At 58.0% G+C, this 26,765-nt stretch overlaps 1 protein-coding gene across 1 annotated transcript in view; it reads right to left on the reverse strand.

The window, feature by feature from the left end:
* Positions 1-1,475: 1,475 nt before the first annotated feature.
* The window catches only part of Ahnak2 (AHNAK nucleoprotein 2), a 35,219-nt gene continuing 9,929 nt past the window's right edge, over positions 1,476-26,765 (reverse strand). The window contains 5 exon segments of the mRNA NM_001446917.1: positions 1,476-24,397; positions 24,520-24,704; positions 24,966-25,116; positions 25,862-25,963; positions 26,586-26,684. Of these exon segments, the coding sequence (NP_001433846.1) occupies positions 4,976-24,397; positions 24,520-24,704; positions 24,966-25,116; positions 25,862-25,876 (19,773 nt within the window). The 5' untranslated portion in view covers positions 25,877-25,963; positions 26,586-26,684 and the 3' untranslated portion in view covers positions 1,476-4,975.

Genomic DNA, 26,765 nt, shown 5'->3' on the forward strand with positions numbered 1-26,765 from the left:
TCCTTCACCTTAGGTTTTCAGACAGAGTCTCCCTCTGAAGCCAGAGCTTGCTGGATTGGCAAGACTAGCTGTCCATCAGGCAACAGGAATCCTGTTTCTGCCTCCCCAGCATGAAATGACGAGGCACTTGGTCTTTTGTCTGAGTGCTGGAGACCCGACCTCAGGTTCCCATGCTTCCACAGCAGAACCTTTATCTAAAAAGCAACGTTTGCGATCCCTGTGGGTCGTGTGCTCACTAAGTGTGGGCCCCGATTTTCCGCCAGCCTCCAAGGAAGTGCGTGCTGAAAGGCTTTGTCACACCTTAACCCACAGACTTCTCCTGCCCAGGCGAAGATTCCAGCACCAGGAAGGTCCAGCCCCTGCCACCCCCCCCCCCACTTCCTTCAGGAATCCCTCAGGAGATCCCTCCTGAAGGCAGCAATACTGTCTCACAAGCAAGGTGTCCCATTGAGTGTGTCCAGGACATGCAGGGACCTCTTTATCCCCAAGGACTTCATGGATACGGTCAGTTCAGCTGAGCCCTGTGTTCATGAAAAGAAGTTTCGTCTCAGAACTGGGTCCGTGTGGGATGGGAAGGAGCAGCAACTGAGGAGCCCAGCCAGCCTCATCAGGATCTGGAATTGTGGCTCACTGTGGTGTGGGGCCAGGGCTGTAGAAGGATGGGGTGGGGCTAATTGGGATGGGGCCAGGGCTGCATGGCTATTATAGGGGTGGGATCAGGACCCTGCCTGGAAATAGTGGGTGGTGATCTGCAGACCAGTTCTTTTGTCATCAACCCAGAAGGACTGGATGCAGAGTTCTGATCCTGTGTGCCGAGGCAGGGCGTGGAGCCACGTTTGGGATGGAGTCCTGACCTTTTGATGCTGGGCTCACACTGAGTTTGGAAGCCTGTCTCTGCACCCAACCTCTTACTTATTTCTGACCAAGACTCGGACGTAGCTGTTGGGGTAAAGATAATAAAAATGGTTAGCTATCAGTTCCTGCGAGCCGGATCCACTCGCTCCAGCTGCTACTCTGCCACGCGGTCTGCAAGCCGCCCTCTCCTGGCTGTCTCCCTTTTTTTTTTTTTTGGTTCTTTTTTTTCGGAGCTGGGGACCGAACCCAGGGCCTTGTGCTTCCTAGGTAAGCGCTCTACCACTGAGCTAAATCCCCAGCCCCTGGCTGTCTCCCTTTTAACCTCCCTCTCTGTGTGGTTCCCTAGGTGAGAGGTACCATGCCTGGCATGCACACACGTGCACACACACACACACACACACACACACACACACATCTCGTTCTGTGGATCTGCACGCTCCAACTGCCACTCAGCCATTTCTTTTCTTTTTTTTTCCCGGAGCTGGGGACAGAACCCAGGGCCTTGCACTTGCTAGGCAAGTGCTCTACCACTGTGAGCTAAATCCCCAACCCCACTCAGCCATTTCTTTCACACACTGTCCTCTTTAGCCTGGTAAAATAAAAGTTCCAGAAACCTGTAATTTAACGATTAGATTTATATGTTAAATTCCCAATCCACACAACAAATTCACTGCCAGTTAATAAAGATATAAAGCGCCCAGCTAGACAGGATAAAATTGACCTAGTCCCCCTGGATCTGGATCATCCTGCTCTGTCTCCGTCTTGATTTTCCGCTGATTCTCTTCTCTCCTTCCTAGACTTTTCCCCACCTACCCTTCCTTCTCATCCAATGATAGGCTTTGCCTTATCCTGGGCCCGCCTTGCTGCATAATGACATCATCCTATATCTACCTGCCCTGTTGATGTCCCAGGAGTCTTAGTGGGTTGGAGCTCAGGGATGGTTTGGGGTGTGGAGAGCACTGGATACAAAATAGATGTCCAGGGTCCTTCTGTCCTGCAGTCTTGAACACCCCTCCTCTGCCCTCTCCTTCCATCTGCGCTCAGGGACAGCTAATACGATCACATCAGGCAGGGGCCAAGCTCTTGCTGCTTCATCAGTGCCCATTCTCACCCACCTGAAGGACACCTTGGGGGTCAGCCTCCCCGTCTGTGCAGAAAGCTCCCTAAACCCAGCCTGCCTTCCTGCTAATTGTGTAAGGATCTGGAAGTGTGGTTACAGGCAGCTCACATGGCCCTTCGGGACCTAAAAGGTGCTGGGGCTGGGCAAGGCCAACCTCTACCATGGCTGAGGCGGCTCCTCGCAGACTCCCACCAGGCTCCAAGAGTGCATACGTGGGTTTGCTGCATGACTCTCAGACACACTCCAGGGCAGACACCAGTTCAGGCTGCCCTGTTGGCTCAGCCAGGATGGGTCTGTTTCACCCACTGGTGTCAGTGCCAGACTTCTTGATTTATTCTAAAACAGATCCAGCTTGACAGGTTTAGGAGTTGGTGAGGGTCTTGTACTATGACATGGCCCTTCTCGAGGTGGCAGACAAACTTTTAATGGGTCCCATGGTATCCAATACCAGGTACTTACACCTCTGTGTACTCCTGCCTTGAGTGTGGGCAAGGCGCATGCCTTGTGGTCTCTAAAAGAACATACAAGATAAGGGATTTCTCATCCTCGGTTGAGTGACATGAGAACGTACTGCCGTCTGTCTGGGAGTAGGACCCTTGCTGGCTATGCAGGCAAATCCATGTGATAGAGTAACCAATGGCTACCAGGAAACAAAAAGACGAAGTCTTCCATGTTCACCCAGTTCCCAGGTAACTGACAAAGCAATTATGGCAACCTCAGTGGCTCTATCTGGAGACGAAACATAGCCCCTGCTTACATCTGATGTCATCCCTGGAGGGCCTTGAGCAGAGGACTCACTTAAGACAGGCGGGGACTCCTGACCCTTGGAAGCGAGGAATAATGAATGTGCAGTAGACCGACTCTCTCTGTAGTGTTACTGGGCACACATCAAGTTTGGCAGGCACTTGTAAGTCAGGCCAGAGAGAGGCTGGGAAAACTGGGCAAGGGGTATCATGGCTGTTCCTGTCTGTGTGGCCAAGGTGTACTGGCCCAGAATGCTTTCCAGAACCTTCTATGCATCCACAACTTGGCTGACTCTCCAGCCTGTGTGGCTACTCATGGAGACATGGAGAGAAGAGCCCAACCTTTCTTCCCTGGCCATTCCCCTATACATGTCAGCTACCACCCTTTGGCCTTCTGTGGGCAGCTTTGGGAGTAGCCAGTACTCACACCACCCCACTCTTCATGGGTGACTCAGTCAAGCCACAAGCCATCCATCCTGTCTGTGAGAGAAGGAATACTTGTTGCCAAGAGCCTCTGTGGGTCAGGAGGGAGCTAAATTCAAGTTTCAGTGTCTCCCTGGGAAGAGTGAATAATACCAGGAAGGCCTCAGTAGGCAGTCAGGAAGTTGCAGAAAGCCCCGGGCCTTGCTCCAGTAACACAGGAATTCACTTCAGACTGCAGGAAGGTCCCTCAGGCAAAAGCAACTTCTGATGATGGGCCATGCCCTGAGCTAAGCCTCCAGGGCAACTAGCTGCTCTGTGTTGGCCCTACTCATCCTAGCCCTGCTCTGTCCAGATGGCAGGAGGGGTGTGCTTGTGGCCCTCCCCTACTCAGGGTTCTGATTTCTTCCTCTGTACCCATGAGGTCTCTGGCTGAGGGTGTGGTGGTCAAACACATGCAAAATGGCAGCCCCTCTGAGATGAAGCTCAGCTCTGGTTTCTGGAGCTACACAGTAGAGAGGAAGACTAAAGTGCAATGAGAGGAAAGCTAGTACTGGCTAGCTCAGTCAGTAGAGCACGAGACTCTTAATCTCAGGGCCGTGGGTTTGAGGCTCACGTTGGGTGCCATCTATTGTAAAATTATAATAACAGTTTTCTCTTATCCCCACTAGGTCCAGCACCGCAGTGCCCCAAGAATCTGGTAGATATCTTGCCAGAAGCACACATCCCAACTCCATGGTGGCTCAGTGTCTCTGCTGCCACACACTCTCCCAGACTCAATTCTCCACAAGAAAGAACACATAACACAATAACCTCTGATCTAATAGATAAGATATAATTGCCCACCTAAACATACAAAGCCCTATACACATCCATCCCTCAAGAATATTCATAACAACCTGTAAATACACAGAGTGGAATTTCCTCAAACTTTTCTCCCACCCATCCTTCCTTCTCATCCAATGACAGGCCTCGTTCTATCCTGTACCCGCCCTCACCTGTATGACATCCTACAGGGATACACGAGGGTCCCAGAACAAAAGACCTCAGCAAACCAGACCACTGAATGTATCGCTTCCTTTATTGAAGGTGACTGAACAGGGCTGTCTGTATGGGCTGCTGCAGTCTGTACACTCAGGAGCCAGAGCATGGAACTTGTACGTGCCTGGGAAAATAGTTGCACACTGGCAGGCCAGTAGACAAATAGACCCACACCAAGGTCTCATGGCAAACCCGTGTGTGAACCCTGCTGGACAACCCATAGTTACCACTGAGTGCAGACAGCCACTGGTCAGATCTATCTCCCACACAGATACACCCTCAGTCCACACCCCGAAGCATGCCATTGGTTAGAGTTGGAGTGCATGGCCAGAAAGGCAATGGGGTTTCCCCAGGATGCACCCTACTCTGCCTGCTGAGTTCACCAGGAAACAGCAGCAGCAAGAGAGAGGTTACCCCAAAAGCGGCTCCTACCCGCACAGGCATAGGAACCTCAGAGACAATATTGCTCTTGTGGTGATGGACAGCCTCTTGGGACTTACCCCATGAAGGCCAACAGAATTCTCAGAACTAGACAAATTTGCAGCCTCTGTTGCTTCCAAAGCTTGCAAGAAAGTATGGTATTTTGGGTCCATATAGGAGGGCTGTGTGTGTGTGTGTGTGTGTGTGTGTGTGTGTGTGTGTGTGTGTGACAGGTAGGTGATATTCATTTCTGCTTTGGTCTCAAGCCTGTGGATCTACATAAGATCATGCGTTCTAGGGTGGGGTGCACTTGTAGCGCCCAGTACCTAAGTTTCAGGTTTGGTTGTTTGTCTCACCCACTGACTGGCCTCTGACCTCATTTGGCCACAGGCCTGGGTATAGATTTGTCACCAGTGTCTCTAGTCTGTTCCAACAGTACTAGTTCTGTTCTTGCAGAGGATGTCACCATTGCTTCAGAACCAGGCCCAGCACTTGTCACCTCTGACTTGGCTTCCTCCTCCTCCTCTGGGGAGAAACTTTCTCGAGCATCGAAAAAGGTTACTGTTTCCTCCTGGAGCTTGTGTTCTGCCTGGCCTTCGACATCTTCAGTGCTTCTGGGCTTCTTGGTTGGTGAAGAGGAGAATCCTAACTTGGGAAACCGGAACCAGCCCGCCTTCTCCTGCTTTCTGGGCAGTTCAGGGTCCAGCCGAGCGGTAGGCTGCATGTGGACAGGAGATCTTTGGGTAGTGTCTCTGGAATCAGCGGCTGTCTCTTCCACAGAGGAGAACCCAATACTTGGAAGCCAGGACCACAGCAGGCTGGACTTTTTACCTTCTGCTTTCTGTTTTGTATCTGTATCAGGGGCCTTAACCTCCTGGCTGTCCTCAGGAAACTCAAGGATCTCTGCTGGTTCCTCATCTGAGGTGCCGTCCACAAGCTGGGGCCCAGGAGGCATGCCAGTTCCAGAAGAGATAATCTCAAATGGTTCGCCAGTGTCAGGTGGGACCTCAGCAGGAATGGAGTGTCCCCCTGCAGCAGCTGGCATGGGAACTCCACCCTCACCCTCCTGGGAGTCAGGACCCACTGTATACACACAGGCCTGCATAGGGGGCTCTGGAATTTTCACTTTCAGCAACGAAAACCCGTAAGAAGGAGTCTGGATCGTAGAAGCAGGGATCTCTGATTCCCGCACAATCTGAGTACATAAGGGTCCGGGGACCAAGGGGTCAGCACTCGATCCTTCCACTCTGCTGGAAATGGCAACTTCTTGACTCTCACCTCGAGAGCCCTGAATGTGCACTCTGACCTTAGAAATCGGAGATGCTTCTGAAGATTGCTCAGGGCTTGCTGGTGGCATTCCGGTATCCTCGGTGCCCGTCTTTAGAATGCTGGCTTCCCAGAGCCCGGGGCTACCCTTATGAACGGTACTATCAATACTGGCCTCTACCTCCCTCACCACAGGGAAGAACACATCAGCCTCGGAGCTGGGAGCAGGGAAGGAGAACCGGGGTACCTTCAGTTTGGGGAATGTGACAGTCAGTACAGAATCCTCCCAGAGCTGACTCATGCTCACCACAGAGACCTGGGATGGCACTTCGGTGAGGGAGGCCTTCAGCCTCAGAGGCCCTTGCGGCTGGGAAGCCAAGTGTCCCGTTCTAGCCTCCATCTCATCAAGAATATTTCCTCCTGGCCCAGGATGCTGCTCCCTGCCTGTTCCTTCTGGAGGAAGCTGGGGTTCTGAGACTCTCACACCAGGGACCTCGAGGGAGATAGAACCTTGGCTCCCACACTCAGGGGTGGGCAGATGTGTACGGGAGAGTTCAACAGTGGAGTGATGCATCCTTGAGCCTGTTCCATGGAGATCGTGTTTCACAACCTCGGCATACGTTGGGCGTTCTAGGGGCCTCACACCAGTCCCTTCTTCTGGGGACCCCAGGGAGATATGTGTCTCTATCTTGGACTCAGGCACATGGGACAGCTGCATGCAGGCTGCTGCTGTTTCCTCTGCCTCTGAGGGCATGTCGATGACAGGAGTCTGTGACTTTTGAGGGGCTTCCTGTTCTCCAGCCCGGTCTCGATCCTTGGATGAGGAGCGTCTGAAACCCGGAACTCGGAACTTGGGTATTCTGAACCGGCGCTCTTTCGAGTCCGTTGACATCTCTTTTGCTGTGGGATCCATCTCAAGGTCTTCCACGGTGGGGGCACTATCCCCCTGTCTCCCGGATGGCTGCGGGAGGCCTTCTGTTCTGGGTGTTGCCAGTTCCCCAAAGGGCTGACTTGGAGAGACAGTCTTGAGACTTTTGCCGTCACCTCTGACATTCAGGTCATCTTTGGGAGGAGGAAGTTCAGTTTCGGATGTAGGCAACTCTGCTGTAGTGGAAGAGGCTCTAACATGGAGTTCTGTGGTGACGTCTTTTGAATGAGTGTCCCCAAAATGGGCATCGCTGACAGCTGTTTCTATGACGTCCAAATCACCTCCAGATGTGGTACCAGTGAGTGAAGGCCTCAGGTCTCCCTGTGGCACAGCAGCCGACCCCTTAGAAACCTTTACCTTGGGTAATGCCAGTCGCGGCAGAGAGAAGCTCAGCTTCCGGCCTCTTCCCTTGTCTACTTCCTTGTCCAGAGATCCATGCTGGGGGGATTCTACAATGGAAACCTCACTTTGAATTTCAGAATCTGTTTCCGCCGAGGACAAACCTAGACTAGGCAGTGGGGACTCCTGTGAATCAGACTCAACTTTAGACCCCGATGTCTTCTTTGGAGACCAATGTAAGGAAGGTAACTTGATACTGGGCAATTTGAAAGAAGTGTCTTTCATTTCTAGAGTAGATGTTTCGGGTGGTGGACTGATTAAAGACTGACTAGAAGATACATCCAAAATGCAGACGTCAGAAGCATCAGAAGACGGGACCTGAGGGGCCGCTGAACCAGACAGTGTGTCAGAGGCTTGAGGTGAATGGACACCAGCCTCGGGCACAGACGGAGGACATTCAGACTCAGAAGGTGGAAGAGACAGGACGAATTTGGGCTTGTGGAATTTGGGAAACAGAATGCGCGCACTGAACTGAGGGAGTGTAGAATCAAGAGAACCAGGTGGAGGGTCCACCATGATCGAAGAACGGCCAACATATGAATAGAAAGACTGAGAAGTATGAGGGGAGGGTGAAACAACAGCACCGGGAAAACCATCAGCCGGAAAAGCAGCTACTGCATGGCTAACATCATCATCGGGATAATGGAAAAAACCTTCCCGGTTGGAGGAACCCACCTCATCATTACCACCAGTCACATCAACTTTGGGGCCCTTCACTTCCACATGGGGCCCCTTGACGTCTACCTTGGACATCTTGAACCTGGGGATCTGGACCGTGGGCAGGTGGCCCTTAGGACCGGCATCCGCAGCAGCCTGGGCAGACATTTCTACATCGGACGACTGATGCTCCAACACCATCACGTCCATCTGGCCTGCCCTGATCTCCAGGTCGGTGGAAGGCAGCTGAATGCTGACGTCAGGTGTCTTCAGGTCACCCTGCACAGAGGGCAGTGCCACGTCCCCCTCCACCTTGGGAGCCCCCACCTCCAGAGAGGACTCTACGGTGGGCTTTCCAGGCATGGACACACTGAAAGAGGGCATTTTGATCTTAGGCATCTTGAACTTGCTGTCTTTGGCGGCCACGTCTTGGTCACCCAACACGACATACCCTTCCAGCTTGGCACAGGGTGCCTGGATGTCGACCTCCACACCGGGCAGGGCCACATCCAGGTCAGGGGCTCTCACTTCGCCCTTGGCTCCCTTCACATCCACTTTGTGGCCTTTCACTTCCACCTTGGGCATCTTGAGGCTGGGCATCTGTACCTTGGGTAGGTGGCCCTTAAGGCTGGCACCAGCAGCAGCCTGGGCGGGCGTCTCTGCATCAGTCGGCTGGTCTTGCGCCAGCATCATGCCCTCCTGCCTGGCCCTGAGCTCCAGGTCGGCAGAAGGAAGCTGCATGCTGACGTCAGGTGTCTTCAGGTCGCCCTGCACGGAGGGCAGCACCACCTCCCCCTCCACCTTGGGAGCCCCCACACGCAGGGAGGCATCCACGGTGGGCTTGCCAGGCACGGACACGCCGAAGGAGGGCATCTTGAACTTTGGCATCTTGAACTTGCTGTCTTTGGTGGCCACCTCTTTCTCTCCGAGAGCCATGTCCCCTCCTAGCTTGGCAGCCGGCCCCTGGATGTCCACCACCACACCGGACAGGGCGACCTCCAGTTCAGGGGACCTCACCTCACCCTTGACCCCTGTCACGTCCACTTTTGGGGCCTTTAGGTCCACATGGGGCCCCTTGACATCTACCTTGGGCATCTTGAGGCTGGGCATCTGCACCTTGGGTAGGTGGCCCTTAAGGCTGGTGCCAGCAGCAGCCTGGACAGATGTCTCTGCATCAGTCGGCTGGTCCTCCGCCAGCTTCACGCCCTCCTGCCTGGGCCTGAGCTCCAGGTCAGCAGAAGGCAGCTGAATGCTGATGTCAGGTGTCTTCAAGTCGCCCGGCACGGAGGGCAGCGACACCTCCCCCTCCACCTTGGGAGCCCCCACATGCAGGGAGGCGTCCACGGTGGGCTTGCCAGGCACGGACACGCCGAAGGAGGGCATCTTAAACTTGGGCATCTTGAACTTGCTGTCTTTGGTGGCCAAGTCCTTGTCTCCCAGAGCCTTGTCCCCTTCTACCTTGGCAGCGGGTGCCTGGATGTCCACCTCCACGCCCGGCAGGGTGACCTCCAGGTCGGGGGACCTCACCTCACCCTTGACCCCTGTCATGCCCACTTTTGGGGCCTTTAGGTCCACATGGGTCCCCTTGACATCTACCTTGGGCATCTTGAGGCTGGGCATCTGCACCTTGGGTAGCTGGCCCTTAAGGCTGACCCCAGCAGCAGCCTGGACGGATGTCTCTGCATCGGTCGGCTGGTCCTCCGCCAGCTTCAAGCCAACCTGACCAGCCCTGAGATCCAGGTGGGCAGAAGGCAGCTGAATGCTGACATCAGGTGTCTTCAGGTCCCCCTTCACCGATGGCAGTGCCACATCCCCCTCCACCTTGGAAGCCCCCACCTCAAGGGAGGCCTTCACAGTGGGCTTGCCAGGTGCGGACACACCGAAGGAGGGCATCTTGAACTTGGGCATTTTAAACTTAGTGTCTTTGGCAGCCAGGTCCTTCTCAGCCAGCACCAAGTCCCCTTCCAGGTTTACACTAGGAGCCTGGATGTCCACCTCCACGCCGGGCAGGGAGACCTCAAATTCGGGGGCGCTCACCTCACCCTGGGAGCCCTTCACTTCCAGTGTGGGTCCCTTCACATCCACGTGGGGTCCCTTGAGTTCCACCTTGGGCATCTTGAGGCTGGGCATCTGAACCTCGGGTAGGTGGCCCTTCAGGCCGCCACCGACAGCAGCCTTGGCGGGCGTCTCTACATCCGGGAGCTTAACGCCCACCTGGCCTGCTCTGATCTCCAGGTCAGTGGAAGGCAGCTGAATGCTGACGTCAGGTGTCTTCAGGTCACCCTGCACAGAGGGCAGCACCACGTCCCCCTCCACCTTGGGAGCCCCTACCTCCAGGGAGGACTCTACGCTGGGCTTTCCAGGCATGGACACACCGAAGGAGGGCATCTTGAACTTGGGCATCTTGAACTTGGTGTCTTTGGCGGCCACGTCTTGGTCACCCAGCAAGACATCCCCTTCCAGCTTGGCACAGGGTGCCTGGATGTCGACCTCCACACGGGGCAGGGCCACATCCAGGTCAGGGGCTCTCACTTCGCCCTTGGCTCCCTTCATGTCCACTTTGGGGCCTTTAACGTCCACTTTGGGGCCTTTCACATCCACGTGGGGGCCTTTGAGGTCTACCTTGGGCACCTTGCAGCTGGGCATCTGCACCTTGGGCAGGTGGCCCTTAAGGCTGGCACCAGCAGCAGCCTGGGCAGATGTCTCTGCATCGCTCGGCAGGTCCTCCGACAGTTTCTGGCCCTCCTGGCTGGCCCTGAGCTCCAGGACGGCAGAAGGAAGGTGCATGCTGACGTCAGGTGTCTTCAGGTCGCCCTGCACGGAGGGCAGCACCACCTCCCCCTCCACCTTGGGAGCCCCCACACGCAGGGAGGCATCCACGGTGGGCTTGCCAGGCACGGACACGCCGAAGGAGGGCATCTTGAACTTTGGCATCTTGAACTTGCTGTCTTTGGTGGCCACCTCTTTCTCTCCGAGAGCCATGTCCCCTCCTAGCTTGGCAGCCGGCCCCTGGATGTCCACCTCCACACCAGGCAGGGCGACCTCCAGTTCAGGGGACCTCACCTCACCCTTGATCCCTGTCACGTCCACTTTTGAGGGCTTTAGGTCCACATGGGGCCCCTTGACATCTACCTTGGGCATCTTGAGGCTGGGCATCTGCACCTTGGGTAGGTGGCCCTTAAGGCTGACCCCAGCAGCAGCCTGGGCGGATGTCTCTGCATCGGTTGACTGGTCTTCCGCCAGCTTCAAGCCAACCTGACCAGCCCTGAGATCCAGGTGGGCAGAAGGCAGCTGAATGCTGACATCAGGTGTCTTCAGGTCGCCCTGCACCGAGGGCAGCGCCACATCCCCCTCCACCTTGGGAACCTCCACCTCCAGGGAGGCCTCCACGGTGGGCTTCCCAGGAACGGATACACCGAAGGAGGGCATCTTAAACTTGGGCATCTTGAACTTGGTGTCTTTGGCGGCCACGTCCTGGTCACCCAGCACGATGTCCCCTTCCAGCTTGGCACAGGGTGGCTGGATATCCACCTCCACGCCGGGCAGGGTCACATCCAGGTCAGGGGCTCTCACTTCGCCCTTGGAGCCCTTCACGTCCACCTTGGGGCCTTTCACATCCACGTGGGGGCCTTTGAGGTCCACCTTGGGCATCTTGAGGCTGGGCATCTGCACCTTTGGTAGGTGGCCCTTCAGGCTGCCCCCGGCAGCAGCCTGGGCGGATGTCTCTACATTGGTCGGCTGGTCCTGCGGCAGCTTCAAACCCACCTGGCCTTCCCTGAGCTCCAGGTCGGCAGAAGGCAGCTGAATGCTGACTTCAGGAGTCTTCAGGTTATCCTGGACAGAGGGCAGCGCCACGTCCCCCTCCACCTTGGGAGCCCCCACATGCAGGGAGGCATCCACACTGGGCTTGCCAGGTGCGGACACACCGAAGGAGGGCATCTTGAACTTGGGCATTTTAAACTTAGTGTCTTTGGCAGCCAGGTCCTTCTCAGCCAGCACCACGTCCCCTTCCAGGTTTACACTAGGAGCCTGGATGTCCACCTCCACGCAGGGCAGGGAGACCTCAAGTTCGGGGGCGCTCACCTCGCCCTCAGCACCCTTCACTTCCAGTGTGGGTCCCTTCACGTCCACGTGGGGTCCCTTGAGTTCCACCTTGGGCATCTTGAGGCTGGGCATCTGAACCTCGGGTAGGTGGCCCTTCAGGCCGCCATCGACAGCAGCCTTGGCGGGCGTCTCTACATCCGGGAGCTTAACGCCCACCTGGCCTGCCCTGATCTCCAGGTCAGTGGAAGGCAGCTGAATGCTGACGTCAGGTGTCCTCAGGTCACCCTGCACAGAGGGCAGCGCCACATCCCCCTCCACCTTGGGAGCCCCCAACTCCAGGGAGGACTCTGCAGTGGGCTTTCCAGGCATGGACACACCGAAGGAGGGCATCTTGAACTTGGGCATCTTGAACTTGGTGTCTTTGGCGGCCACGTCTTGGTCACCCAGCAAGACATCCCCTTCCAGCTTGGCACAGGGTGCCTGGATGTCGACCTCCACACGGGGCAGGGCCACATCCAGGTCAGGGGCTCTCACTTCGCCCTTGGCTCCCTTCACGTCCACTTTGGGGTCTTTAACGTCCACTTTGGGGCCTTTCACGTCCACGTGGGGGCCTTTGAGGTCTACCTTGGGCACATTGAGGCTGGGCATCTGCACCTTGGGCAGGTGGCCCTTAAGGCTGGCGCCAGCAGCAGCCTGGGCGGATGTCTCTGCATCGCTCGGCAGGTCCTCCGACAGTTTCACGCCCTCCTGGCTGGCCCTGAGCTCCAGGTCGGCAGAAGGAAGCTGCATGCTGACGTCAGGTGTCTTCAGGTCGCCCTGCACGGAGGGCAGCACCACCTCCCCCTCCACCTTGGGAGCCCCCACACGCAGGGAGGCATCCACGGTGGGCTTGCCAGGCACTGACACGCTGAAGGAGGGCATCTTGAACTTTGGCATCTTGAACTTGCTGTCTTTGGTGGCCACCTCTTTCTCTCCGAGAGCCATGTCCCCTCCTACCTTGGCAGCCGGCCCCTGGATGTCCACCTCCACACCGGGCAGGGCGACCTCCAGTTCAGGGGACCTCACCTCACCCTTGACCCCTGTCACATCCACTTTTGGGACCTTTAGGTCCACATGGGGCCCCTTGACATCTACCTTGGGCATCTTGAGGCTGGGCATCTGCACCTTGGGTAGCTGGCCCTTAAGGCTGACCCCAGCAGCAGCCTGGGCGGATGTTTCTGCATCGGTCGACTGGTCTTCTGCCAGCTTCAAGCCAACCTGACCGGCCCTGAGATCCAGGTGGGCAGAAAGCAGCTGAATGCTGACGTCAGGTGTCTTCAGGTCGCCCTGCACTGAGGGCAGCGCCACGTCCCCCTCCACCTTGGGAGCCCCCACCTCCAGGGAGGCCTCCACGGTGGGCTTCCCAGGAACGGATACACCGAAGGAGGGCATCTTAAACTTGGGCATCTTGAACTTGGTGTCTTTGGCAGCCACGTCTTGGTCACCCAGCAAGACGTCCCCTTCCAGCTTGGCACACGGTGCCTCGATGTCCACCTCCACACCGGGCAGGGTCACATCCAGGTCAGGGGCTCTCACTTTGTCCTTGGCTGCCTTCACGTCCACCTTGGGGCCTTTCACATCCACGTGGGGTCCCTTGACATCTACCTTGGGAATCTTGAGGCTGGGCATCTGTACCTTGGGTAGGTGGCCCTTAAGGCTGGCACCAGCAGCAGCCTGGGCGGGCGCCTCTTCATCGGTCGGCTGGTCCTCCGCCAGCTTCACGCCCTCCTGCCTGGCCCTGAGATCCAGGTGGGCAGAAGGCAGCTGAATGCTGACGTCAGGTGTCTTCAGGTCACCCTGCACGGAGGGCAGCGCCAGGTCCCCCTCCACCTTGGGAGCCCCCACCTCCAGGGAGGCCTCCATGATGGGCTTCCCAGGAAGGGATACCCCGAAGGAGGGCATCTTGAACTTGGGCATCTTGAACTTGGTGTCTTTGGCGGCGACGTCTTGGTCACCCAGCACGATGTCCCCTTCCAGCTTGGCACAGGGTGGCTGGATATCCACCTCCACGTTGGGCACGGCCACATCCAGGTCAGGGGCTCTCACTTCGCCCTTGGAGCCCTTCACGTCCACCTTGGGGCCTTTCACATCCACGTGGGGGCCCTTGAGGTCCACCTTGGGCATCTTGAGGCTGGGCATCTGCACCTTGGGCAGGTGGCCCTTCAGGCTGCCCCCGGCAGCAGCCTGGGCGGATGTCTCTACATTGGTCGGCTGGTCCTGCGGCAGCTTCAAACCCACCTGGCCTGCCCTGATCTCCAGGTCGGTGGAAGGCAGCTGAATGCTGACGTCAGGTGTCTTCAGGTCACCCTGCACAGAGGGCAGTGCCACGTCCCCCTCCACCTTGGGAGCCCCCAACTCCAGGGAGGACTCTACGGTGGGCTTTCCAGGCATGGACACACTGAAAGAGGGCATTTTGATCTTAGGCATCTTGAACTTGCTGTCTTTGCCGGCCACGTCTTGGTCACCCAGCATGACATCCCCTTCCAGCTTGGCACAGGGTGCCTGGATTTCCACCTCCACACAGGGCAGGGCCACATCCAGGTCAGGGGCTCTCACTTCGCCCTTGGCTCCCTTCACGTCCACTTTGGGGCCTTTCACGTCCACGTGGGGCCCCTTGAGGTCCACCTTGGGCATCTTGAGGCTGGGCATCCGCACCTTGGGTAGGTGGGCCTTAAGGCTGGCCCCAGCAGCATCCTGGGCAGGCGTCTCTGCATCGGTCGGCTGGTCCTGTGCCAGCATCATGCCCTCCTGCCTGGCCCTGAGCTCCAGGTCAGCAGTAGGAAGTTGAATGCTGACGTCAGGTGTCTTCAGGTCGCCCTGCACAGAGGGCAGCACCACGTCCCCCTCCACCTTGGGATCCCCCAACTCCAGGGAGGCATCCACTGTGGGCTTCCGAGGAACCGACACACTGAAGGAGGGCATCTTGAACTTGCTGTCTTTGGCAGCCACCTCCTTTTCTCCGAGAGCCATGTCCCCTCCTAGCCTGGCAGTGGTCACCTGGATGTCCACCTCCACTCCGGGCAGGGTGACCTCCAGGTCTGGGGACCTCACCTCACCCTTGACACCTGTCATGTCCACTTGTGGGGCCTTCAGGTCTACATGTGGCCCCTTGACGTCTACCTTGGGCATCTTGAGGCTGGGCATCTGCACCTTGGGTAGGTGGCCCTTAAGGCTGACCCCAGCAGCAGCCTGGACAGATGTCTCTGCATTGGTCGGCTGGTCCTCCGCAAGCTTCACGCCAACGTGGTCAACCCTGAGATCCACCTGGGCAGAAGGCAGCTGAATGCTTACATCAGGTGTCTTCAGGTCCCCCTTCATCGATGGCAGCGCCACCTCCCCCTCCACCTTGGGAGCCCCCAACTCCAGGGAAGCCTCCACAGTGGGCTTGCCAGATGCGGACACACCGAAGGAGGGCATCTTGAACTTGGGCATTTTAAACTTGGTGTCTTTGGGGGCCAGGTCCTTCTCAGCCAGCGCCACGTCCCCTTCCAGCTTGACACCAGTCGCCTGCATATCAACCTCCAGGTCAGGCACTGAGACCTCAAATTCGGGGGCGCTCACCTCACCCTGGGAGCCCTTCACTTCCAGTTTTGGTCCCTTCATGTCCACGTGGGGTCCCTTGATTTCCACCTTGGGCATCGTGAGGCTGGGCATCTGAACCTCGGGCAGGTGGCCCTTTAGGCCGCCACCGACAGCAGCCTTGGCGGGCATCTCTACATCGGGAGGCTGACCCTCCGTAAGGGTAGCCCCCACCTGGCCTGCCCTGATCTCCAGGTTGGTGGAAGGCAGCTGAATGCTGACATCAGGTGTCTTCAGGTCACCCTGCACGGAGGGCAGCCCCCCATTCCCGTCCACCTTAGGAGGCCACACCTCCAGGGAGGATTCCACGGTGGGCTTCCCAGGCATGGACACACCGAAGGAGGGCATCTTGAACTTGGGCATTTTAAACTTAGTGTCTTTGGCAGCCAGGTCCTTCTCAGCCAGCACCACGTCCCCTTCCAGGTTTACACTAGGAGCCTGGATGTCCATCTCCATGCCCGGCAGGGAGACCTCAAATTCGGGGGCGCTCACCTCACCCTGGGAGCCCTTCACTTCCAGTGTGGGTCCCTTCACATCCACGTGGGGTCCCTTGAGTTCCACCTTGGGCATCTTGAGGCTGGGCATCTGAACCTCGGGTAGGTGGCCCTTCAGGCCGCCACCGACAGCAGCCTTGGCGGGCGTCTCTACATCCGGGAGCTTAACGCCCACCTGGCCTGCTCTGATCTCCAGGTCAGTGGAAGGCAGCTGAATGCTGACGTCAGGTGTCTTCAGGTCACCCTGCACAGAGGGCAGCGCCACGTCCCCCTCCACCTTGGGAGGCCCTACCTCCAGGGAGGACTCTACGGTGGGCTTTCCAGGCATGGACACACCGAAGGAGGGCATCTTGAACTTGGGCATCTTGAACTTGGTGTCTTTGGCGGCCACGTCTTGGTCACCCAGCAAGACATCCCCTTCCAGCTTGGCACAGGGTGCCTGGATGTCGACCTCCACACAGGGCAGGGCCACATCCAGGTCAGGGGCTCTCACTTCGCCCTTGGCTCCCTTCATGTCCACTTTGGGGCCTTTAACGTCCACTTTGGGGCCTTTCACGTCCACGTGGGGGCCTTTGAGGTCTACCTTGGGCACCTTGAGGCTGGGCATCTGCACCTTGGGCAGGTGGCCCTTAAGGCTGGCGCCAGCAGCAGCCTGGGCGGATGTCTCTGCATCGCTCGGCAGGTCCTCCGACAGTTTCACGCCCTCCTGGCTGGCCCTGAGCTCCAGGTCGGCAGAAGGAAGCTGCATGCTGACGTCAGGTGTCTTCAAGTCGCCCTGCACGGAGGGCAGCACCACCTCCCCCTCCACCTTGGGAGCCCCCACACGCAGGGAGGCATCCACGGTGGGCTTGCCAGGCACTGACACGCCGAAGGAGGGCATCTTGAACTTTGGCATCTTGAACTTGCTGTCTTTGGTGGCCACCTCTTTCTCTCCGACAGCCATGTCCCCTCCTACCTTGGCAGCCGGCCCCTGGATGTCCACCTCCACACCGGGCAGGGCGACCTCCAGGTCGGGGGACCTCACCTCACCCTTGTCCCCAGTCATGTCCACTTTTGGGACCTTTAGGTCCACGTGGGGTCCCTTGACATCTACCTTGGGCATCTTGAGGCTGGGCATCTGCACCTTGGGTAGGTGGCCCTTAAGGCTGGCCCCAGCAGCAGCCTGGGCGGATGTCTCTGCATCGGTCGGCTGGTCTTCTGCCAGCTTCACGCCAACCTGACCGGCCCTGAGATCCAGGTGGGCAGAAGGCAGCTGAATGCTGACGTCAGGTGTCTTCAGGTCCCCCTTCACCGATGGCAACACCACGTCCCCCTCCACCTTGGGAGCCCCCATCTTCAGGGAGGCCTCCACTGTGGGCTTGCCAGGTGTGGACACACCGAAGGAGGGCATCTTGAACTTGGGCATTTTAAACTTAGTGTCTTTGGCAGCCAGGTCCTTCTCAGCCAGGACCACGTCCCCTTCCAGCTTGACACCAGGAGCCTGGATGTCCACCTCCTCGCCGGGCAGGGTGACCTCCAGGTCGGGGGACCTCATCTCACCCTTGTCCCCAGTCACGTCCACTTTTGGGGCCTTTAGGTCCACATATGGCCCCTTGACATCTTCCTTGGGCATCTTGAGGCTGGGCATCTGCACCTTGGGTAGCTGGCCCTTAAGGCTGACCCCAGCAGCAGCCTGGACGGATGTCTCTGCATCGGTCGGCTGGTCCTCCGACAGCTTCACGCCAACCTGACCGGGCCTGAGATCCAGGTGGGCAGAAGGCAGCTGAATGCTGGCGTCAGTTGTCTTCAGGTCCCCCTTCACCGATGGCAGCGCCACGTCTCCCTCCACCTTGGGAGCCCCCACCTCAAGGGAGGCCTCCACGGTGGGCTTCCCAGGCGCCGACACACCGAAGGAGGGCATCTTGAACTTGGGCATTTTAAACTTAGTGTCTTTGGCAGCCACATCTTGGTCACCCAGCAAGATGACCCCTTCAAGCTTGGCACAGGGTGCCTGGATGTCGACCTCCACGCTGGGCAGGGTCACATCCAGGTCAGGAGCTCTCACTTCGTCCTTGGCTGCCTTCACGTCAACCTTGGGGCCTTTCACGTCCACGTGGGGGCCTTTGAGGTCTACCTTGGGCACCTTGAGGCTGGGCATCTGCACCTTGGGCAGGTGGCCCTTAAGGCTGGCGCCAGCAGCAGCCTGGGCAGATGTCTCTGCATCGCTCGGCAGGTCCTCCGACAGTTTCTGGCCCTCCTGGCTGGCCCTGAGCTCCAGGTCGGCAGAAGGAAGCTGCATGCTGACGTCAGGTGTCTTCAGGTCGCCCTGCACGGAGGGCAGCACCACCTCCCCCTCCACCTTGGGAGCCCCCACACGCAGGGAGGCATCCACGGTGGGCTTGCCAGGCACGGACACGCCGAAGGAGGGCATCTTGAACTTTGGCATCTTGAACTTGCTGTCTTTGGTGGCCACCTCTTTCTCTCCGAGAGCCATGTCCCCTCCTACCTTGGCAGCCGGCCCCTGGATGTCCACCTCCACACCGGGCAGGGCGACCTCCAGGTCGGGGGACCTCACCTCACCCTTGTCCCCAGTCATGTCCACTTTTGGGACCTTTAGGTCCACGTGGGGTCCCTTGACATCTACCTTGGGCATCTTGAGGCTGGGCATCTGCACCTTGGGTAGGTGGCCCTTAAGGCTGGCCCCAGCAGCAGCCTGGGCAGATGTCTCTGCATCGGTCGGCTGGTCTTCTGCCAGCTTCACGCCAACCTGACCGGCCCTGAGATCCAGGTGGGCAGAAGGCAGCTGAATGCTGACGTCAGGTGTCTTCAGGTCCCCCTTCACCGATGGCAACACCACGTCCCCCTCCACCTTGGGAGCCCCCATCTTCAGGGAGGCCTCCACTGTGGGCTTGCCAGGTGTGGACACACCGAAGGAGGGCATCTTGAACTTGGGCATTTTAAACTTAGTGTCTTTGGCAGCCAGGTCCTTCTCAGCCAGCACCACGTCCCCTTCCAGGTTTACACTAGGAGCCTGGATGTCCACCTCCACGCCAGGCAGGGAGACCTCAAGTTCGGGGCCGCTCACCTCGCCCTCAGCGCCCTTCACTTCCAGTTTGGGTCCCTTCATGTCCACGTGGGGTCCCTTGAGTTCCACCTTGGGCATCTTGATGCTGGGCATGTGCACCTTGGGCATGTGGCCCTTCAGGCCGCCCCCGGCAGCAGCCCTGGCGTGCGTCTCTACATCCGGAGGCTGATCCTTCATAAGGTTAACGCCCACCTGGCCTGCCCTGATCTCCAGGTCAGTGGAAGGCAGCTGAATGCTGACGTCAGGTGTCTTCAGGTCACCCTGCACAGAGGGCAGCGCCACATCCCCCTCCACCTTGGGAGCCCCCACCTCCAGGGAGGCCTCCACACTGGGCTTGCCAGATGCGGACACACTAAAGGAGGGCATCTTGAACTTGGGCATCTTGAACTTGGTGTCTTTGCCGGCCACGTCTTGGTCACCCAGCAAGACATCCCCTTCCAGCTTGGCACAGGGTGCCTGGATGTCGACCTCCACACCGGGTAGGGCCACATCCAGGTCAGGGGCTCTCACTTCGCCCTTGGCTCCCTTCACGTCCACTTTGGGGTCTTTAACGTCCACTTTGGGGCCTTTCACGTCCACGTGGGGGCCTTTGAGGTCTACCTTGGGCACCTTGAGGCTGGGCATCTGCACCTTGGGCAGGTGGCCCTTAAGGCTGGCGCCAGCAGCAGCCTGGGCGGATGTCTCTGCATCTCTCGGCAGGTCCTCTGACAGTTTCTCGCCCTCCTGCCTGGGCCTGAGCTCCAGGTCGGCAGAAGGAAGCTGCATGCTGACGTCAGGTGTCTTCAGGTCGCCCTGCACGGAGGGCAGCACCACCTCCCCCTCCACCTTGGGAGCCCCCACACACAGGGAGGCATCCACGGTGGGCTTGCCAGGCACGGACACGCCGAAGGAGGGCATCTTGAACTTTGGCATCTTGAACTTGCTGTCTTTGGTGGCCACCTCTTTCTCTCCGAGAGCCATGTCCCCTCCTACCTTGGCAGCCGGCCCCTGGATGTCCACCTCCACACCGGGCAAGGCGACCTCCAGTTCAGGGGACCTCACCTCACCCTTGTCCCCAGTCATGTCCACTTTTGGGACCTTTAGGTCCACGTGGGGTCCCTTGACATCTACCTTGGGCATCTTGAGGCTGGGCATCTGCACCTTGGGTAGGTGGCCCTTAAGGCTGGCCCCAGCAGCAGCCTGGACGGATGTCTCTGCATCGGTCGGCTGGTCCTCCGACAGCTTCACGCCAACCTGACCGGGCCTGAGATCCAGGTGGGCAGAAGGCAGCTGAATGCTGGCGTCAGTTGTCTTCAGGTCCCCCTTCACCGATGGCAGCGCCACGTCTCCCTCCACCTTGGGAGCCCCCACCTCAAGGGAGGCCTCCACGGTGGGCTTCCCAGGCGCCGACACACCGAAGGAGGGCATCTTGAACTTGGGCATTTTAAACTTAGTGTCTTTGGCAGCCACATCTTGGTCACCCAGCAAGATGACCCCTTCAAGCTTGGCACAGGGTGCCTGGATGTCGACCTCCACGCTGGGCAGGGTCACATCCAGGTCAGGAGCTCTCACTTCGTCCTTGGCTGCCTTCACGTCAACCTTGGGGCCTTTCACGTCCACGTGGGGGCCTTTGAGGTCTACCTTGGGCACCTTGAGGCTGGGCATCTGCACCTTGGGCAGGTGGCCCTTAAGGCTGGCGCCAGCAGCAGCCTGGGCGGATGTCTCTGCATCTCTCGGCAGGTCCTCTGACAGTTTCTCGCCCTCCTGCCTGGGCCTGAGCTCCAGGTCGGCAGAAGGAAGCTGCATGCTGACGTCAGGTGTCTTCAGGTCGCCCTGCACGGAGGGCAGCACCACCTCCCCCTCCACCTTGGGAGCCCCCACACGCAGGGAGGCATCCACGGTGGGCTTGCCAGGCACGGACACGCCGAAGGAGGGCATCTTGAACTTTGGCATCTTGAACTTGCTGTCTTTGGTGGCCACCTCTTTCTCTCCGAGAGCCATGTCCCCTCCTACCTTGGCAGCCGGCCCCTGGATGTCCACCTCCACACCGGGCAAGGCGACCTCCAGTTCAGGGGACCTCACCTCACCCTTGTCCCCAGTCATGTCCACTTTTGGGACCTTTAGGTCCACGTGGGGTCCCTTGACATCTACCTTGGGCATCTTGAGGCTGGGCATCTGCACCTTGGGTAGGTGGCCCTTAAGGCTGGCCCCAGCAGCAGCCTGGGCAGATGTCTCTGCATCGGTCGGCTGGTCTTCTGCCAGCTTCAAGCCAACCTGACCGGCCCTGAGATCCAGGTGGGCAGAAGGCAGCTGAATGCTGACGTCAGGTGTCTTCTTGTCGCCCTGCACTGAGGGCAACACCACGTCCCCCTCCACCTTGGGAGCCCCCACCTCCAGGGAGGCCTCCACGGTGGGCTTGCCATGTGCGGACACACCAAAGGAGGGCATCTTGAACTTGGGCATCTTGAACTTGCTGTCTTTGGTGGCCAAGTCCTTGTCTCCCAGAGCCTTGTCCCCTTCTACCTTGGCAGCTGGTGCCTGGATGTCCACCTCCACGCCCGGCAGGGTGACCTCCAGGTCGGGGGACCTCACCTCACCCTTGACCCCCGTCACGTCCACTTTTGGGTCCTTTAGGTCCACATGGGGCCCCTTGACATCTACCTTGGGCATCTTGAGGCTGGGCATCTGCACCTTGGGTAGGTGGCCCTTAAGGCTGACCCCAGCAGCAGCCTGGACGGATGTCTCTGCATCGGTCGGCTGGTCCTCCGCCAGCTTCACGCCAACCTGACCGGCCCTGAGATCCAGGTGGGCAGAAGGCAGCTGAATGCTGACGTCAGGTGTCTTCAGGTCCCCCTTCCCCGATGGCAGCGCCACGTCCCCCTCCACCTTGGGAGCCCCCACCTCAAGGGAGGCCTCCATGGTGGGCTTCCCAGGAATGGATACACCGAAGGAGGGCATCTTGAACTTGGGCATTTTAAACTTAGTGTCTTTGGCAGCCAGGTCCTTCTCAGCCAGCACCACGTCCCCTTCCAGGTTTACACTAGGAGCCTGGATGTCCACCTCCACGCCGGGCAGGGAGACCTCAAGTTCGGGGCCGCTCACCTCGCCCTCAGCGCCCTTCACTTCCAGTTTGGGTCCCTTCATGTCCACGTGGGGTCCCTTGAGTTCCACCTTAGGCATCTTGATGCTGGGCATGTGCACCTTGGGCATGTGGCCCTTCAGGCCGCCCCCGGCAGCAGCCCTGGCGTGCGTCTCTACATCCGGAGGCTGATCCTTCATAAGGTTAACGCCCTCCTGGCCTGCCCTGATCTCCAGGTCAGTGGAAGGCAGCTGAATGCTGACGTCAGGAGTCTTCAGGTCACCCTGGACGGAGGGCAGCGCCACGTCCCCCTCCACCTTGGGAGCCCCCACCTCCAGGGAGGCCTCCACACTGGGCTTGCCAGATGCGGACACACTAAAGGAGGGCATCTTGAACTTGGGCATCTTGAACCTGCTGTCTTTGGCAGCCACATCTTGGTCACCCAGCAAGACGTCCCCTTCCAGCTTGGCACAGGGTGCCTCAATGTCCACCTCCACGCCAGGCAGGGCCACATCCAGGTCAGGGGCTCTCACTTTGCCCTTGGCTCCCTTCACGTCCACTTTGGGGCCTTTCTCATCCACTTTGGGGCCTTTCACGTCCACGTGGGGGCCTTTGAGGTCCACCTTGGGCATCTTGAGGCTGGGCATCTGCACCTTGGGTAGGTGGCCCTTAAGGCTGGTGCCAGCAGCAGCCTGGACGGATGTCTCTGCATCGGTTGGCTGGTCCTCCGCCAGCTTCACGCCCTCCTGCCTGGGCCTGAGCTCCAGGTGGGCAGAAGGCAGCTGAATGCTGATGTCAGGTGTCTTCAAGTCGCCCTCCACGGAGGGCAGCGCCACCTCCCCCTCCACCTTGGGAGTCCCCACATGCAGTGAGGCATCCACGGTGGGCTTGCCAGGCACAGACACGCCGAAGGAGGGCATCTTAAACTTGGGCATCTTGAACTTGCTGTCTTTGGTGGCCAAGTCCTTGTCTCCCAGAGCCTTGTCCCCTTCTACCTTGGCAGCGGGTGCCTGGATGTCCACCTCCACGCCCGGCAGGGTGACCTCCAGGTCGGGGGACCTCACCTCACCCTTGACCCCCGTCACGTCCACTTTTGGGGCCTTTAGGTCCACGTGGGGCCCCTTGACATCTACCTTGGGCATCTTGAGGCTGGGCATCTGCACCTTGGGTAGGTGGCCCTTAAGGCCGGCCCCAGCAGCAGCCTGGGTGGGAGTCTCTGCATCGGTCGACTGGTCCTCCGGCTGCTTAACGCCCTCCTTCCCTGCCTTGAGCTCCAGGTTAGCAGAAGGCAGCTGAATGCTGACGTCAGTTGGCTTCAGGTCGCCCTGCACGTAGGGCAGCGCCATGTCCCCCTCCACCTTTGGCGCCCCCACCTCCAGGGAGGTATCCACGGTGGGCTTCCCAGGCGCCGACACACTGAAGGAGGGCATCTTGAACTTGGGCATCTTGAACTTGGTGTCTTTGGAGGCCATGTCCTTGTCCTGCTTGCCATCACCTCCCTGTATCTCTGCATCCAAGTGTTGTTCTTGTGTGTCTTTCAGAGACAGTCTTGCAATGCCAATTTCCAGACTCTGTACTTCCTCCCAACTGTCCTCCCACTGCAATTCTTGTGGTATCTCCTTTGTAATTTGCACAAGTTTTTCATCCTTTTTTTCTTTCTTTACCTGCTTTTTCTTCTTTTGATGTCTTTCTGTCTTAAATTCCTTTTTCCCATCTGCTTCCTTTTCTAAGTTGGAGTAATTGTCCCTCGTGGTCTTTTGCCTAGTAGTTGACATGAACCCAGTTTTCTGTTTCTTGTCCTTCGTTTGGCCCTCTTCTGCCCCCTGTGTGTCCTTCCTCTCGTCCTCCTTTGATTTGCCCTCTCCCAGCACCGCGGCCTGCTCTCTCCTATCCTGGGGCTCGCTGTCCTTTTGCTCAGTTGTAACTGGGCTCTGACCTGAGGTCATTCCAATCCTCAAGTTCAGGAATCTCCTTCTTTGTCTCCCTGCCCCTGAGCTCTGGTCCTCTCTGTCAGTTGTCAGCTGGAGCTCTGTGTCTGTGCTTGTGGGGGACAGGTCACGTGTGTCCCTGTGCTCCGAGGCTTCTGAGGAACTGTGCGAGCGTCGGGGGCCTGCTCTCCTCTTGCTCCTTAAGGCTTGAAATTTTGGCCAGGAGAATCTGTCTTGGGGCCGCCTATGGCGATCATCCCTGCTCTTCGAAATAAGTCTTTCTCGGTCTCCAGCTCCGTCTACAGATTTTGTAGGTGTCTCCGTGCATCCATCGGCAATGTCCTGAAATGGAAGTGAAGGTGTGGGTTTTTGGGGGAACAGTAGCCCATACCTGAGACACTTGGCCGGAAAGAGATCTTCAGTGCATTTAGAACCACCTTGGATCTCTCTGGGACGGACCTTACCTGCTTCTCCTTGCCTTTCTGGCCTTGCTGGGGATGCTGAACAGCTCCTTCCTCTCCCTCGTTGGCTGAGAGTTTCCGTTTGATTTTGAACTGCACTTTGTAGGGTTCCGAGTACTGAAGGATTTTAAGTGCATCTTCATACTTCATGTGGTCGAAGAATATGGTTGCACTAAGCAGTTGATCTCCTGAAGGAAACAGAACATCCAGCCTCAGTGCCCCAGGCCCCACATGGCAGGGAACATGCCCTAGAGGCTTCATGCTGGCATTTGCTGTGTTCCCTAACTCCACCTCAAATGGACGGCAGAAAATCAGGGCACAGTGAGCCTCAAGTGGCTGAGCAAAGACCATCCTGAGCCTCAGGTGAGATTCACCCCCTCCAGGTTTCTCCGTTTCCCCCTCCCATCCTGGTGCTGATGACGAAGGCCCAGAGAGAAGAGTTGTGGTACCTTCTCTCAGGTTGAACAGCTTGGCAGCCGAGGAGTCCTTCAGTACTTGCTTGACAAAGATCCCCTGGTCCCCTCCACCTGTGACGCTGTAGCCACTGGCTCCTGACTCTACATCCGTCTTCAGTGTCACCTCTGTCGACTCCTGCACAGACTGGAGCAGAACATCGAGGGCATGATGACGGTTTGCCTGTGTCCTGTGGGCGCTATTGTTGAAGCCAGGATCTTCCAAGGATGGTGCTCTGTGCTAACTGGGTAGAAGTTGGGGCACCAGCCATGTGGGCCTGGCTACTACGTCTGGGATTTGGAGAAAGCCCAGCAACAGGCAGCCTCAGGTGGAATCATCTCGCTTTGTCCCCACCGGGGACAGCCTGTCTAGGCAGCCAAGTCCCATCAGGTTCCTTATGCTCATCCCTCATTGGCTAGTTACAAATATGTGAAGCATACAGCCCATGAAGATACCTGTTCTGCATTCCCAGAGAGACCTAAACACTGGGCAATACACAGGGGGGCGCGCTCTACAGTCCACCTGATCCTTCAGGTAATGGCAACCCCTGTGTCAATCAAACCGAAGCTATCCAGAAAAGCACGAAGGCAAAGCGACCCTTGTGGCTACCTAAAGAAACCCCTCACATCTCCTCTGGCCAAGGCCCTTCCTCACCACAGCTTGGGCACTATTTTCTGCGGTGTTGTCCACGGCACATTGGCTGGGGCATAGCTGTAAATATGTTCATCAGATTATATTTAATGCAGGATTGTCTCTGCATCTGCACCACCCCCAGGCCTGAGGAACAAGGGCACTATCTCCAGGGCACCAGGGTATAACCCTCCCTCCATGTCCTGGGACTGAAGCCCCTAAGGGATGGTTTCCCCTGACGACTCACTGCCAAGGCACCTACCCCTGGATGACTCATGCTGGCGAAGGCTGTGGATTCCTCTGAATCCCGTCTCCACCAGGATCTCCGTCTGCCTGAGGAGCTGTGCCTGCCTTGGCCTGTTTCCTGCAGTCAAGAGGGTGGGAGTCACTCACTCGTCTAAGAAGCCAGGAGTGCCCGGGAGGCTCCAGGCAGAAGAGGCCAGGATGCGGGCGCAAAGGAATTCTGGGGGCTGGGGGAGGGAGTGTGCAGGGTGGCTGAGTACCAGGGGCTTCACTGTCAATTCTCAACCTCCCATTTTCTTACTGAGGAACAGGCACACCCCCACCCTATAGCTGGTGGTGTTTCAGGGTGGGGAATACTTTCAAACTGTAAAATGAGTCCTTTAGAGTGGACAGGTCTCCTCTGACCACTGCCAAGGCTCCCTCACAAGGAAGCCTACAGTCTCCTCTCCAAGACAGTATGAGTATACATATGTGTGCATGTGTGGGCCATTAAGGTGTATGTTCCTGACACACATGGCTTCTCACAGTCTCTCTCTCTCCCTCTCCCTCTCCCTCTCCTTTTCCCTCTCCCTCTCCCCCTCCCCCTCCCCCCCTCTCTCCCTGGAGGAGAGGGGGAGAGCAGACACACGCAGCCGGCGGGGTAAGCGGCCTGCACAGACACCAGTGAACAGGAGGGAGAACGATGTCCGAGGGCCACGACTGAACCTTCCTCCTTTGGCCAGCAGCTCTGCCCGGTGGCTTACCTGACCTCCAAAGCCAGCACCTTCAGCTGTGTATTCATAAACAGGTGAGGACCCCTGTGGCCTTGGCCGAACGACTTCACCCACAGGCCCTTCGGTCACCTGGCAGAAGAGAAGGAAAGTTACCTCTAACGAGAAGCTCTCCAGCATGAAGGGGGCCAGAGAGGGGCTGGAGAGGATGGG

Source organism: Rattus norvegicus, chromosome 6 (genome assembly GCF_021556685.1).
Source record: "Rattus norvegicus strain SHRSP/BbbUtx chromosome 6, alternate assembly SHRSP_T2T, whole genome shotgun sequence".
NCBI lineage: Eukaryota > Metazoa > Chordata > Mammalia > Rodentia > Muridae > Rattus > Rattus norvegicus.